At 48.4% G+C, this 15,292-nt stretch overlaps 1 protein-coding gene across 6 annotated transcripts in view; it reads left to right on the plus strand.

Annotated features, from left to right (window-relative positions):
• Window positions 1–10,407: 10,407 nt before the first annotated feature.
• The window catches only part of GRID2 (glutamate ionotropic receptor delta type subunit 2), a 1,329,997-nt gene continuing 1,325,112 nt past the window's right edge, over window positions 10,408–15,292 (plus strand). For 2 of the 6 annotated variants that reach the window (XM_053253719.1, XM_053253720.1), the window contains exon 1: window positions 10,408–11,557. In XM_053253719.1, coding sequence (XP_053109694.1) covers window positions 11,470–11,557 — 88 coding nt within the window. In that variant the 5' untranslated portion in view covers window positions 10,408–11,469. The remainder of the gene's footprint in view (window positions 11,558–15,292) is intronic. The other 4 variants (XM_053253717.1, XM_053253718.1, XM_053253713.1 and 1 more) reach the window with 4 other exon arrangements.

The following is a 15,292-nucleotide window of genomic DNA, read 5'->3' on the forward strand; positions in this document are numbered from 1 at the left end:
CTGGAGGCTAAGCCGGGATGGACCTTCTCTCTTGCCACTCTGAGATTTTGGAATAGGCTCCCTGCTGAAGTAAGAGCCTCCCCATCTCTAACAACTTTTAAAAAGTCTTTAAAGACTCATCTATTCACCCAGGCTTTTTAACTAGACTTGAGGTTTTAAATTGTTTTAAGGTTCTCATTTCTGTTTGGTAGCCAGCAGAATTTGCCAGCAGCTCATTATGAATTCAATTTAGCTGTTCTGTTTTGAGGTTTAGCTTGCTAATATTATATTACAACTTTTCTTTTGGGCTTCTGTGTGTATGTATTATTATTGTACTGGTGTGTGACCATAATAAAATATTTGATTTAATTTGTTTTATTTTGCTGTAAACTGTCCAGAGATGGAAGTTTGGGGTGGTGCACAAATATAATTAAGTAAGTAAGTAAGTAAGTAAATTCTGTGCTACAAAATCCTGCACTCAGCTGATGGAAATCTCTGTTTGCATATTTTATGCTTCTTACGCAGAGAGGTGCTTCATTTAAACACTCGCTTCCAAACTCACATCAAGAGTTCAAGGAGGCCACGGGCAAACCGTTTTACTATTCCATTGTCTTATTTGTAAACACTCGTTATTCAAGCATGACAAACAGGAGGGCTACTTTGCTGTTGATTGGAAATCCAGGGAAGCAGGCCCACTTTCCTTTGCAGTCATCAAAAGGAGAAGACGACTTGCAAAATTACAACTAATTTCCCCCTGTCATATCTATCCACTTAAAGAATGACACTCAAGGACTCGAGGAAGGGGAGGCTGTAGTGAAAAATGAAAACAAGACATATTAAAAGTCCCAAAATAGCAGCCAATCTCTGGCAATAGTAGGTGGGTCTTCCTGGCAGCTCTCCCAAATTCAGATGGCATCAATAACAATTTGGGTATGACTGCTCTGCATTAATGATAGATGGCTTCTCTGCTTTTAGGACTGATGACTTCTTTGTGATCTCACCCTCAGATGCAAGACTATCGAGCCATTTTTTAAAAAGAGAGAGGAGGAGGGAACAGAGAGTACATTTTGAACAGGACACAGCAAAGGAAATGCTATTTTTCAGTCATCTCATAATGGCGGAATACTTTGCTACAGAAGGTCATTGAGTTAAATGCGGTGGTTGGAGTTTTGAAGGGATAATTTCATGGCCATTAAGATTTGCAACTGCACACAGGCTAAAACAAAATGAAAAATGATCAAAATGAGCCTCGGGCATCAGGGAGTTCTCAGGTGGCCTGTTGAGGTCTGGAAAGCCCCCCCCCCCAAAAAAACCCAACAACAACTTAATTCCTGGTGGGGCAATGTGGCACAGTTACATGTATGCATACAAAAAGAGCTGATGTATGCTGATTCAGGCATTAAGAAACTGGGTACAGTATGTCCAGGAGCAGAGAAAAGGGGAATATGCCAATTAGTAACACCGCTGGTGTAGACATGCTCTGTAGCCACACCTCCTGTTCTCCCTGGGTTCAAGACTTCTCTGCAGAGAACCTGGGGAGGGTCTCTCCCCATGATTTTGAATGTTTTCCTCCTAGCATTCCTGATGCAGGTGGGGGTCAGGCAAATCTGATTAATCACTTCATAGAGGGCTTCAGAGAAGGGTAGAAGGGATAAGCCTCTCTTTGCAACAGTCTTCTAGTTCCAGGGCATTAACTGGAGGAGTTGGAAGAGGCAGCTGAATTGAACAGGTTAGAGAGTGGGAAAGGGCATGGCACCAGAGATGTGGTGTAGCACTTAGGGTGCTGAGCTAAGGAGAACAGGGTGACTTTTGGCCAGTCACTCAAGCCCTATTCAAATACAGGGGCCATTCACATGACCTTCTGGGCAGGCAGGCAAGGGGAAACCTTTGCAAATATTGCCTTGCCCCCAGGTGATTGATCTGTCCTTGGTGGGATGGATCACTCGCAGGACAGGATTCATTGAGACGCTTCACACAACACGTGTGAAGCGCCTGACCGGGTTCTGCTTAGCCCGCTCTCCCTGCAGATGAGCAGCCACTCGTAGCTGGGTGGCTGGATCGGCTGCCCACACGGCTGCTGGCTCCGGCACAGAGCCGGCGAGGGCTGTGGGTATCGGGGGTTTTAAGCTGAAAATTAAGCAACACGTCCTGGGATATCTTTACGAATACATCAAATATTTATATACCCTTTCAACAAAAGTTCCCAAAGAGATTTACATAGATATAAATACAAAAATAATATAGTTCCCTGTCCCCAAAGGGCTCACAGGCTAACAAAGAAACACAAGATAGACACCAGCAACAGCCACTGGAGGGATGCTGTGCTGGGGATGGATCGGGCTGGTTGCTCTCCCCCCTGCGCAATAAAGAGAATCACCACTTTTAAAAGGTGCCTCTTTGCTCCATTAGCAGGGGATAAGAGGGACAGCCCTCCCAGTCGCTACAGCCCTGTACTTGTCAGCATTTGAAACTTAGCAACTGTTGGCAAGCAGGGTGCAGGTTGCAATAGAGAGACTTCCTCTAGTGCCCCATCAGAGCTTCTGCCAAGCAGAAGTATACGGCCTTTCTGCTCCATCCTCTGTACAGTACTTCAGCAGTAAGTGCTTGCATGACATAAAACTCCTCATCCTACTGGAACAATAACATATGTTTAAATTAACCCTCATTTATGGAAATGTTAATGTTTACACTAAAAGTTCCGAATTACACAGTAATGTTCCAGTGTACTAATTACCTCCTAACACGGGAGCTGACAGAAGGTTATAAATGAGTGTTTTATTGCTATGTTTCATTCCTCAGTAACTACAGAAACCAAAGTTACTCGGATTCAAACAAACATTGCACCACACAACATACAAAAGAAGGGGCTCTTTTGGCTGGCTGCCCCCTTGGAATAGATTCTTTTGCCCATACAGAGTCCTGCTTCCATGAAATTCTTTGTGCAGGCTGGGGTTCAACTACACACAGAGGAAGTTAGATAAAGTTGAAGCTTGGTATTATTAGAAAGTGCCTCTTCGCATCTAAAATGTTTTGTGAAATAAGCTGAAAGAGATCATAGACCAAAGAAGAGGGCATTGTTGTTAGCACTGGAAGGAAAACAGGATACACTCTAAGGCGCTTACAGTTTACCAGCTTCCTCGAAGCTTTGTATTCAGTATCAGTATAGATAGTAGGAAGACCAGCAAACCCAAGTCACTGTTGGTTTCTTGCCTCTTCATAGTGGGCCAGTTCAGACAATACTGGCCCACACAATTAGAAAGGGGGTGTGCCCAGAGCACACCCATTGGGACATCTTCCACGGGCACCCTGACATCCTCCCAGTATGTCCCTTTATCACGTAGGGGTGGGCCATTCATCTGATGGATGCTCTGCCATGATGAAGTATGCCCGCCAATGAGACCTAAGTGAACCACATTTGATATTTGCAGTGGCTCAAGAAAAGGTACCACTACATGTCATGGAAATTTGGAGTGGGAGTTGCTACACATATAAATGTCCATGGGAAGCAAGCAGAGAGCTCTTAGGAACAAGGTCAGCATAATGAAGGGAAGTGTTCCCCACAATATCTGCAGATAAATCCAGGTATACCAACCATGCTCAGGCTGTGGAAAATTGCATCACCTCAGGGCTCTGTATGCAGATTTTACCTTGTGTGACGTTTAAGTCATATCCTGATCCAGGTGGGGGTCAATAGCAGGGGTCCAGATGCTAGAAGGAGTTCCAGGATGAACACAGACTTTGGGCAGCTTCCATGGAAGCATGGCAGTAAATGGGATCAGGACCCTGGATAGCTCCAAGCAGGAGAACAAGAGACCTGGGCACAGCAAAGTAAGATGGATGTTGCTCCAGCAGATGTTTGGAGCTGACTGCCAGTTTATATGGCTGCTGCCCATGTGGAGTAGATTGTCCCACCCCTTCTTTGAGGAATGAGCTGTAGTTTAAAGGGTGCTCAATTTTGTAAGCACTGGGTCTGGCAGTGCTAGTGGGGGGATCTCTACTGGGCATATTTTATCTATCTATCTATCTATCTATCTATCTATCTATCTATTCATTTATTTATTTGAAACATTGAATATACCGCCCACTTCAAAGACTCTGAGTGGTGTACCAAAACTTACAGAGCAAGACAGCATTAAAATTACATTCTAAATTAAAAACTAAAGTAACTAACAAAAAGAAAAAACCAAATAGGTAAACTACAGAGTAAAAGCCTGGTGAAAAAGAAAAGTCTTCAATAGAGATTTAAAAATCAATAAGGAAAGAGCTAAACAAATCTGAAGGGGAAGGGAGTTCCAGAGAAGTGGGGCAGCAACCGAGAAGGCCCTTTCACGGGTCCTAGAGCCCCGAGCCTCTTGGAAATCAGGGACCGACAAAAGGGCCATTTGAGAAGATCTGACTGGATGGAATGTAACTGGATAGGAGAGGCAGGTCTGTAGGTAGACAGGTGCCAAAGCCCACAAGGCTTTGAAGGTCAAAACCAGGACCTTAAATTGAACTCAGTAGTGAATAGGCAACCAATACAATGACTGCAGGAGAGGTGTTACCCTGTCATATTTTCTGGCATCCATGAGTAGGTGAGCCGCTGCATTCTGGACCTGTTGTAGCTTTTCAATCGTCCTCAGAGGTAACCCTAGATAGAGAGCGTTACAATAATCTAAGCGGGAGATAACAAGGGCATGGGTCACTGACATCAAGGTCTGCCGATCCAGGTAAGGGCGTAATTGGCAAACCAGATGAAGCTGGGCAAAAGCACTTCTGGCTGCAGCCTCCACCTGTTGTTCAAGCAGGAGGTGCGAGTCCAAAAGGGATTTGAGGGATTCCTCTCAGAATTCAGAAGAAGGCAGGGCCACATCCTCAGGTTGTGGTGGGGAAAACTGCCTCTGGGTCCCCAGTTTCCCTGGCACAAGTGTTTCCAGAGCAGCCTAGGATCTGGGTCTTAGGGTCTTCCCACCCAGTTTCATTCCATGAACTGTCTTTTTCAACTCCCATTCATGGGAACCTGGATCTGGGGTCATGACAGATCAGTACTTGTTAGTACTGTTGGGTTTTTGCCACGCTTGCTGTAGTGCTGATGGGTGGCATTCTAAACAGCTCTTATAGCAGTAAAATACTGCTACATCCAAGAGGCCTACTTGAACTTTGCCTGAAGCACATTTGCAATACAAAAAGCATCCTGGACATGTATCGTGTCATAATTTCCCCACAAAAGAATCTAGGGATCCTTAGGTGAGGGTGCTGGTAATTGGTGAGAATTCTCTCTTCGAGATCTCTGCCTCTTGCAGAATTAGAGTTCATAGGATCCTATGCAGAAAGAGTATGAGGTCGTGCATGCAACCAAAATAGCTGTGGCGGGGAGCAGGTGGGGTGTACGTGCCAGAGATGGGCCTCCCTTCCCTGGGATGGGTGGGAGCGCCGGGATCAGGAGCGATCCTGATTCTCCACACGAGTTGCCTAACCCAGATTGGGCTGCCCTAGCCTCGGTTAGGCTGCTTGTAAGAACAGCCTTTATGACTATCAAACCAGTTTAAATATGTGGTGTAGACTACAAATATATCCAAAACTAATAGCATGTGAGCCCTTTGGGGACAGCGATCCATCTTTATTTATTTTTATTTTTCTATGTAAACCGCTTTGGGAACTTTTGTTGAAAAGCGACATATAAATATCTGTTGTTGTTGTTGTTGTTGTAATATGCAATTAAAAAAAAAATCAAAGGACTCAATTTGTACTGCAGGAAAGAGGCATGTTCATTTCACTTTCAGATGTATAAAATGTCCTATGATAGCAAGAGGGGGCGGCGAACAAGGTATCATTTTTGTGAAAAGTGGCCCTCGGTGTGTCTAAATCTACTAGGGATTTATTTGGCACTTTAAAACTGCCAGAAGATACCGCTCACTTTTAGATAAAGCATCAAAGCCCTTAGCATTAAAGTGAGAATTAAAAAGTTATCAGAGTTTGCTAAAAGGGTTTCATCACATTTGTACTCCACCTACTGTGCATTGCACACAGCTAAAAGAGCACTCATCTCACATGCCCACCCAAGAAGCAAATTAACATTTTGTATGAACTCTGTTCTTTTGTGGAGAAAACATAATGATTCCAGTAAAAAGTTTATTCTTAGTAAGGTTAACATCCACTGCATTCTCTCGTTCTATTATGCAAAAATAAAAGAGATTCTGGGATGTTTCACTGAAATAGAAGGCATCCATGAAAAACTGCAGCAGCAGAGGTGGAAGTATAGATGATAACAAAAATAACATACATGACTATTTGGCTGACCATCGTTTTCTCATTTGTTGCTTCATGAATCCCCATAATGTGATCCGTCCCTGGGAAAGGGGGACTTTTGCCAACATTATCTCCAGCTGAGCTGAGAAGCTTTGAATAGATTTGAATCTATAGTAGCCTCAGGAGGATATGTGTTCTTTCTGGGCCAATCCTCTGCATTTCAAAGGGAAAAATATTGGGGCACAGGTTAGACGAGAGTGTGATTTAAAACAGTCACCATTTTCCACGGGAGAATTTAGGTCACGACTGCAGTAAATCTGGTGATCTTCGCTTAGTGCCTGCCAAAAGCATAATTCTACCATAAAGGTCTCTGCTTAAGGGGAGACTGAGAAAGGACCTAGGAGATATGTATGTCAGGGTGGAGATGGAACGGACTGCATCCTGGTTAGTGAAAGTGGAGATGGAGCTGTAGCTCAATGAAAGAGCAATGCACCCTGTCCATGCAGAAGGCCTGTGATGTCAGAGTCCTCCCCAGGGGATAGCTTCATGTCTGGTGAGTGGGGGGAGTTGGCTGACAGCATTCAACACCAAATGAAAGACGCTTAGGGTCATGTGCTCTCAACAAAACTGCTGTTATTACTAGAGAGCAGGTCTGCACAACTTTGGCCCGCCTGTTTTTGGACTACAGCTCCCATCATCCTCAGCCACAGTGGGCAACAGTGAGGGAGGATGGGAGTTGTCGTCCAACATCTGCCAGAGGGCCAAAGTGGTGCAACCCTGCTATAGCGGAATATAGTGGTCTGGGTTACTTCGCCCTCATGGGAATCCGCCCTCCCAGAAGCTCAGAAGTGTGATGCAATCCATCGATGCAGCCATACATTCCTTGCATCAGGTCCCTGTTGCCTTTCACAGGGATTGATGTTTCCCCCCACAGCTCTTCTGCCTCTCCAAGTGGCTCTTGGGGGTGGGGTCTGAAGATCTGTCCTATCCCCCCCCCATAGGGTGTAGAATTGGGCTTCATTCTCTGCCACCGACCAACCTGCTATCCCTTGCCTGACCACCTTTATAGCTCACTGGGAGATTGGAGATTGGTTTCGGGTGTGCTGCTCATTCTGGGTGCTGCTCATTCTGGGTGACTGGCTCCGCCCCACCCTGGGAAATGTATCTCCATCACGCTGGCCCCAGAGGGTCAGGCAGCTCGGCCGGACAGGATGAGGGGGTCCCAGGTTCAATTGCTAGCATTTCCAGGCTGGGAAAGGCTCCTGCCTGAAACCTTGAAGAGCCGTTGCCAGCCAGTGCAGACAATACTGAGCTAGATGGATCAATGGTCTGACTCAACAGAAGGCAGCTTTATATGATGTTTACACAATCCGTTTTATGGGTTGTGTTCACCACCTAATGGCACAGCAGGGAAATGACTTGACTAGCAAGCCAGAGGTTGCTGGTTCAAGTCCCCTCTGGTATGTTTCCCTATGGGAAACACCTATATCGGGCAGCAGCGATCTAGAAAGATGCTGAAAGGCATCGTCTCATACTGCATGGGAGGCGGCAATGGTAAACCCCTCCTGTATTCTACCAAGACAACCACAGGGCTCTGTGGTCGCCAGGAGTCAACACTTTACCTTTACCTATTAATTTGCTGATTAATAGGAACTGCTCTTCTGGAGCGAGTAGGCATCTGGAAATCTAGAATGCCTCCCGGAACTTCTGCATTCCTTTTCCTGGATGTGTGCTGGAGATACGGTTCTATGATTCTGTTTTGTCAGGAACGCTGTAGAACGCTGTGGTTTCCTGCCCTGGGCACAGGCCTAGACTAGAAGATCTCCAAGGTGCCCTCCACAATTCTATGCTTTAATCCTTTCCTCAATAGAGACTCTGCCTTTATAAAGAAGCCTTGAAAACTGACGTTAGCTCACCAAAGCCAAGAAAGGGCCAGTTGCACTATGGTAACCTCATTCTACAGACCTAGACCCCAACCGTTCCATATTTACATATAACTCCCCTCCATCTCTGAGGCAGATGATGTCCTTATCTCATACCACAACAATCCTTCAAGGCAGATCACTTGAATCCCATTCCCCCCCCCCCCCAAAAATGAAGGAACCAGACCCAGTTATGCTAGCAGTTGAATTGACCCATTCACAACTCTCAGGTTGTGGCAGTGCTGCTCTCTTTCACAGGAGTGTGTCCTGTGTGTGTGTGTGTGCTCAGATGGGGAGCTGAAAGTTAAAGAGCATCCCCACATGAAAACCACTGCGGCTCATGTCCAAACCAGACCCCTCTGAAAGGGGCTTGTTTTAGGCCTGCCTTTTCCATTATGTTTTACACCCAATACATTGCTGCAGAGGTCGGGGAGCCATTTGATATTGGAATTTATAGAGGCTGTTCACACAAGCAGCGCTCCCCAGACTTGGGCAGCTCTACCTGGGTAAGGTTGCTCGTGAGAAGTGTCAGGATTGTGGCCGATCTTGGCACTGCCTCTCCGGATAGCCTAGGGTTTTTATGCAAGCTTTCACCCGAGTAGGGCCCGAGTGAGCCATTGAGCATGGGGGGACAATTATTCCCAGCTCCCAAGGATCTGGGGGCTCCCCCTCAGCGGCACCCCTTGCCCCCTCCCACACCCAGGCGGCTGGAGGGATGCTGTGCTGCTGATGGATGGGCCATCCTATGTACACTGCACAGTGGCTGACTTCTCTCCTGCCCTCAGTCCTGCAGCCCATACCAGTATGGGGTTTAATCCAATAATTTAGGAAGCCATCTCAGAATTACATTAACTCGTGGGATCTGGACTGTGCAAAGTGGGCTTCCTCCTGTAGCAGGACTGCCTCATGGTGCTGTAGGGAGGTGACAACAGGGAACCTCAAATGTATGGCCACAGCCAGTCTTCCTGGCTAGACGAGGCTGTCAGATTTCCAGTAGGGGTTCAAAGAAATGAATGAATGGGAAATCCGCGGTTTTTCTTACCGCCAACAGAAAGGCTCACCACGTTCTCAGCAAGCCTAACAGTGCTTGCTTGTGCTCAGTGACTTAGAAGCATGTTCCACCTGTGTTCAGTGGAGTTTACTACCAGGAAATTGTGCATAGGATTGTGGTCTTGCTCTTTATATGTCGAGACTTATGAATTGTTCCCTACACCCCTGCCCAGGATCTATTAGTACTACCATTATTTATATACCACTTTTCATCAAAAAGTGCGCAAAGTGGCATGATGATGATGATGTAGTTCCCTGTCCCCAAAGAGCTCACAATCTAAGAAGAAGCACAAGGGAGACACCACTGAGCAACAGCCACTGGAGGGCTGAATAGGGCCAGTTACTCTCCCCCTGCTTAATAAAGAGAATCAGTTTGAAGGGTGCCTTTTTGTCCAGTCAGCAGGGGAAAACTTGCCTTTCAAACTAGAAAGTGGGCTTAATGAATAAACTTCCGTCCTATACAGATTCCAGACCAGGAGGGTTCACAGTGCAACCCTATGCACATCTACTCAGATGTAAACCCCACTGAGTTCAATGGGGGCTTTCTCCCACTTAAGTAACCCCAGGTAATGCTTTTGTAATCATGATGAAGAAGGAGCGGGGCGCGGGGGGCGTGCAATTTCCGCTGGACCAGGATAATGCTACCCTTTCCTCCCAGGAGTAATTTCACGGAGAGAATCGCCCATTGTGAGCAATCCCCTCCAAAACTTTGATAATTAAGCTTAATATTAATAGCTCGCTGGGCCCTTAGTTTTGCCTCCCTTTGGAATCAGGTGTCCTGGATATCCTCTCCCTTCGTCCCGCTTTGCTTCCTATTTCTAAGCCATGCCCCCCCCCCCCCCGCCCCTATGCACTTTTCAAAGACGCCCTAACTTTTAAACTTGAGAGTTGCTGCGATGGAGTCCCAAGGTTAACATAACGAGGAGGAGGAGGAGGAGGAGGAGAAGAAGAAGGAAGTTGTTCTTTTGGTCCTCTTGCTGCCTCTGTAGCCTGTCCTGAGATGACTGCCTCTCCACTAGCAATACTTGGGAGGTCTTTGTGCCCATGCCTTTGCCTTTTACCCAGTTCTAGATGAAGATCCCCTAGTTAGCAGACCAGACTGGAGCTCTTTTCTGTGCCGTTTCTGCCTCACATTGCAGATAGGGGGAGAAGGTGGTTAGACAGACTCTCTCTTGCTCCCCCCCCCCCCCACGCGCCGCCGCCGCCGCCACTTTCCTTCTCTCTGGCTGATAGCACTTATCTCTTGCTTGCCCTCTCTCCTAGGTGATCCATTTCTAAGCAACGTGCTGGCTCGTGGGGGAGTCTGCCAGCCAGGGACTGACTCTCTCTCTCTCTGCATCCCACCAGCCAACCAAGCTCCAAAACGCCGCCTCGGGCTGAGGCTGCTGCTGCTACTGCTCCTACTGCAGAAGAAGAAGAAGACCATCGGCACAAGTCTTTCTCCTGCCGCTTCTGCTTCCTTGCTCCACATCTCGGTGGAAACCGCTACGTCGGGTGACCACGTTGGAGTTGCAGCAGGAGGTGGTGGGGGAGGCGATCGAATCCCTTTTTTGGTCCCCCCCGCCCCCCGGGAGTGGGGACGACGACGAGAAGATCGAGCTCTCTCCCCGCACCTCCCCGTTCTGCATCCCCAGCTGCATTGCCTTGAAGTTCACTTTGGGTGGGTTTTTTTGGAGGGGGGGCTCAGGGAGGGAGCGTGCGCTCTGCCCCCGCCCCACTTTGCAGGAATCTGGGCACTCGCTTGGGGATCGTGAAGGAAGGAGAGTTTGGGGGGATTTGCTTACCCCGGGACGGGGCGGCTGGGGTGGGGGCGACTGTGGCTGGAACGGGTTGGTTGGTTTGCGGGTTGCAAGTTGCTCCGCCGGCGGAGGAGGTTGTTCCAGGTGGCGGAGACCTGGCTGAGCGGATTCCCCTCCGGAGGGAAATATTCACCCTTCTATCGAGTCTGTCCAAGAAAGGCTGAGGATGGTGTGATGAGCAGAGAAGCGCGCGCCGAGTTGCCCCACTGACACCTCCGGGGGGGCTGGATGGATTTGCTGCAGCAACGGCTCCGCTGATGCCCGGCCGCCCCCCGAAGTGACGCGGGGCTCGTAGCAAGAGGCTCCCTACCAGGCGGGATCGGCTCCCTCTCGCAGCCAGCTGCAGCTCTTGTCGGAGGCTCCAACCGGGATTTAGCAGCGCCTCAAACTCTCTTTGGCTCCCTTCGTCCTCCTCGCTGGTTATTGCTGATCTCCTGCCCCCCTCCCCACCCCCACCCCCCGCTCCACTCTGCTTGCCCGAAGCGCAGGAGATGGAAGTTTTCCCCCTCGCTTTGTTGGTGTCCGTGTGTTGGACTCGAACCTGGGAAGCGGCGCTGGCGGATTCGATCATTCATATCGGTAAGACCAGCCGCTGCTGCCGCCGCTGCCGCAGCCGGCTACTTCTGCTCGCTTCTTCTCCTTTGCAACCTCCCCTTGGAAAGCCTTGTCCCTTTCCTTTAATCGCCCCGGCCCGATTTTAAGGCGCTGCTGCTCAGACAGAAGGCTCATTGTCTCCCCAGTATCCCTTTTGCAAAAAGAACAAGAAAGAAAGAAAGAAAAAGAGGTCTGATTGTACGTGGCGTTTTGTTGCATGGTGTGCCCAGACGTGGTGGATACAAACCTTTGAAGGGGGCGGCGGCGGGGGGGGGGGCTTCTTTCCTAGTGTCTCCCCCCGCCCACCATGCTGTGGAGGGGGAAATTATGGTAAACAGGCAGAGTCTGCCTTTCAAGCAACACAGTGTCGCTTTTCTCTGCGAGCGGCTTTGCTCGCCTGGGGCTCCTGGCGGCTGCCGCCGCTTCTGCTGCACCCTAGCAAGGAAAGCCTGAATCCCCCCCCGTCTATTCGAAAGATCGCAAGCCTACACAGTGTGTGTTCTCTCTCACACACATACCTCGTTCCTGCCCCCCGCCCCCCAGCCTTGGAGGAACAGGTGGTTTGGCAACGTGAGCTCTTTCATTTCGCCCAGCAGATCTTTGCTAGGAGGAGGGAAGCGGAGGAGGAGGAGGGCCCTTGGATTTAACCTCCCTCCGGCAGCGGCGGCGGCGTGCACCGCCGCCGACTCCTCCTGCGATCCCCTCGCTTTCCCAGTAGGCGCAGCAACCTCCAGTCTTTCCCCAGCCAGGAAGCCCGAGAGGCGGGAGGCTGGAACTGCCAGCCGCCTTTGACGCAGGCCTGCCGAGGTCCCAGCGCCTTGGCTGGAGATGTTTAAGTGGGGAGGAGAGGGAAGCCTGGGAGGCACCTCTCCATCTCTGGTGGCATGCCTCTTCCACCGCCAGGCCCGGGATCGGTTAGATCCCGAACAGCAAGGGTTAACGGAGCTGGCCCCGAAGCTGCTGTTGGGCGGCCCCACCTATTGGCAGTGGCTTGTCGTCCCCGCGGGGACTCGAACGCGCGGCCTTTAGGAGCAAGAGAGAGAGAGAGCGATTATGATTCACAGCGCTTTCTGCAGCAAGCGCAGCCTGAAGCCCGCATTTGCCAGCTACGGGGCGGGGGGCGGGGACGAGGAATATTAGGCACTTATCTCCTAGTCCGGGCAAGATCCCTCTTATTTTGTTTTTAAATCTCCCGTTTCTTCCTCCACTGAAGCGATCGGATCGTCCAGATCTCCCGTAACAATTAAATTCCCGTGGGGGGATATTTGCTTTGCAAAAAAGCGCTCTCGCTCGCTCTCTCCTTTCCTTCGCCGGCTATATTGCTGAATTAACTGCTTGGCAAGCCGCACACGAAGGCAAGCGAGAGGGGAGAGAAAGCGTGGCACGAGGGGGCTCCTTTCCTGCACGACAGGCGAGCCAAATCGAATCTGCTAGGCTGTCTGGGGGAAGCCTCCAAGGGCCCCCTACCGGCCGGATGGGGAGGGGGAGAGAGGGGCAGCCGCTCGCAGGTACAGGCAGCGGGGAGGCCACTCCTCTTCTCTCCCCCTCCTCAATTTCCCACACATCCCGCGCAGCTAAAGTGCAAATGGAGAGCAGTCTGCTGCTTCAGCGCTTAGGCCGCCTTCTCCCCTTGGTGGCTTCTGGGGTTTTCTTCTGACTTCAGAGATTCTCTTTGTAAACATGTCTGCCCGCCATCGATAGTGATGCTGAAGAGCATCAGGCAGGGCTGAGAAATCCCTCTGCTTTGTTTTTCTTTTTGTTTTTTTGCGGGGTGGGGGGAGACCAGACTCACAAGAACCTCCACACTAGGATGTGGGCAGCTTGTCAGCCTTCCCATTGAGATCTGCTGGGAAGCCGAGGTGTTAGCCCGAGGTTTTTGAGGCTAGTGACCTCTAGAAGGATGCTAAACAGCCGCTTCTCACCTGGGTCATTGAGTGAATCAAGGGCAGTTGCACTGGATTTCCTCTAGAAGTGAGGCTGTGTATGATTTATTGATGGCATTTAAAAAAAAACAACTTGAAGACTTGTAGCAAAAACGAAGCTTTGCGGACAATGGGTGCATTCTTTGGACCAGGCAAAGTTAGAGCCTTCTATGTAGAAAAGCTTTGAGGGCAAATCCCTGTGTACTTTAAGAATGATTTCACCAATGAATAGTTGGATTATGGAGAACAACTACAGGCAGAGACACACGCATGTCCTACCCTTTCACAAAGCACACAGTTACATGCACTGTTGCACTGTGGCTTAGCATCAAACTGCTCCTTTCTTTGCCTCACTTCACATTAATTGCTGTTTATGTTTATTGGGTGCCTGGTTTAATTATTTATCTCTGGCAAATACAGTACTATGTAATTTCCCCCCACTCCATTGGTGGTTAGATGCAGCAACAAAGTACATTTGCTTAGAAAGAGGAGGGGGAACCCAAAGTGGCTTCTCAGACAATTATTTTCACTTGGAAAGACAATTAGTACATTTGACAAGGGGATTAAGCTCTTTTTATAGATAGCTTTATGTTGGCATGAAACTGGCAAATTGATAATTGTCATCTAGAGCTTTCAATCTTTTCTCCGAATGCAGAAAACAAGTGGTCTGAAATAAGCAACAATTTCATGTTAAACTGGGTCAGCAGCTAAACTCAGCAATTCTTTCGAGAGCATTGAGAAATCCATCCTAAATCTCCAACTTTGAAAGTGTTGTGACTTGAGATCCTGGCTTTGGGGTATATTTGTTTGTTTTCACAAAGCCCTGCCTTGCAGAAGATATATTCCAGCAAGAAGGATGATAAGCCATTTTTTGTTGATTTGAAAACTCAGGAGAGGGTTGTTCTGTGGAGGGAGGCGGAAATCAGGGGCCCAATTACACTCTTTCTGAATGAGGTTTTTCAAAGCCAGTGGAAGGCGGGGGTGATTCTGAAGGAAAATGAAATGGCAGGCATTACAGATACCCAGAGTCCAATGAGCAAAGCAAGACTGGTTATTCCTCAGTGTCGTCACACTTTTAAAAAGTGTAAAAGTAAATATTTAAATGCATTATATGCCTACACACAGGATGTATGTGGGGGGCAGGGGGAGTGGAAAAGGAATTGGGATTCACCCCACCCATAAAAATGTAACGTACGTGTGCCCTCTTCTCACCTTTAACAGTTTATGTGCCTAGCTACCTACAGAATATCTGATACATATATTCACAGTCAAGGTTGTGTTTTAGAAGTGCTTCTGTCTTAAGAGAGAATTTAGGAGCCAGCCACATGAATGGGTATCAGGCGTTAGAACATGGTGGGTTAATATATTGGAGAGAAGGTTGCATTAAACAGAATATAGGTGATCTCTTCTATATATACCTACTTCACCCCCTTCTCTGATGAATGTACTTGCACGTTCCAGTTATTTTGAGGGCATTCCTGATACAGGCTGTGTTCCTCTGAACGTTCAGTGGGTCGCTCCCGTTCATGTGTTTCTGCTGACTTGAATAGTACGGAAGGAAGCCTGCAGTTCAGGAAGACTACATTAAGCATGCTTATGAAAATGCTGAAACCAATCACCTCCACTGTAATTTTTCTCAGCATGCATATTAAGGAAGAAGGGGCTCTTTTTCTGACATATCGAAACGATGCAATTCTGCATTATGTCGCTTCCTTGAGCCTATGCATTGATTGAATAATTTCATCAGGCTCACATTACTTGATTGCTTAGAAGTTTCCTAATGATCTGTATGCTGTAG

Source organism: Hemicordylus capensis, chromosome 5 (assembly GCF_027244095.1).
Source record: "Hemicordylus capensis ecotype Gifberg chromosome 5, rHemCap1.1.pri, whole genome shotgun sequence".
NCBI classification, from domain to species: Eukaryota; Metazoa; Chordata; class Lepidosauria; order Squamata; family Cordylidae; genus Hemicordylus; species Hemicordylus capensis.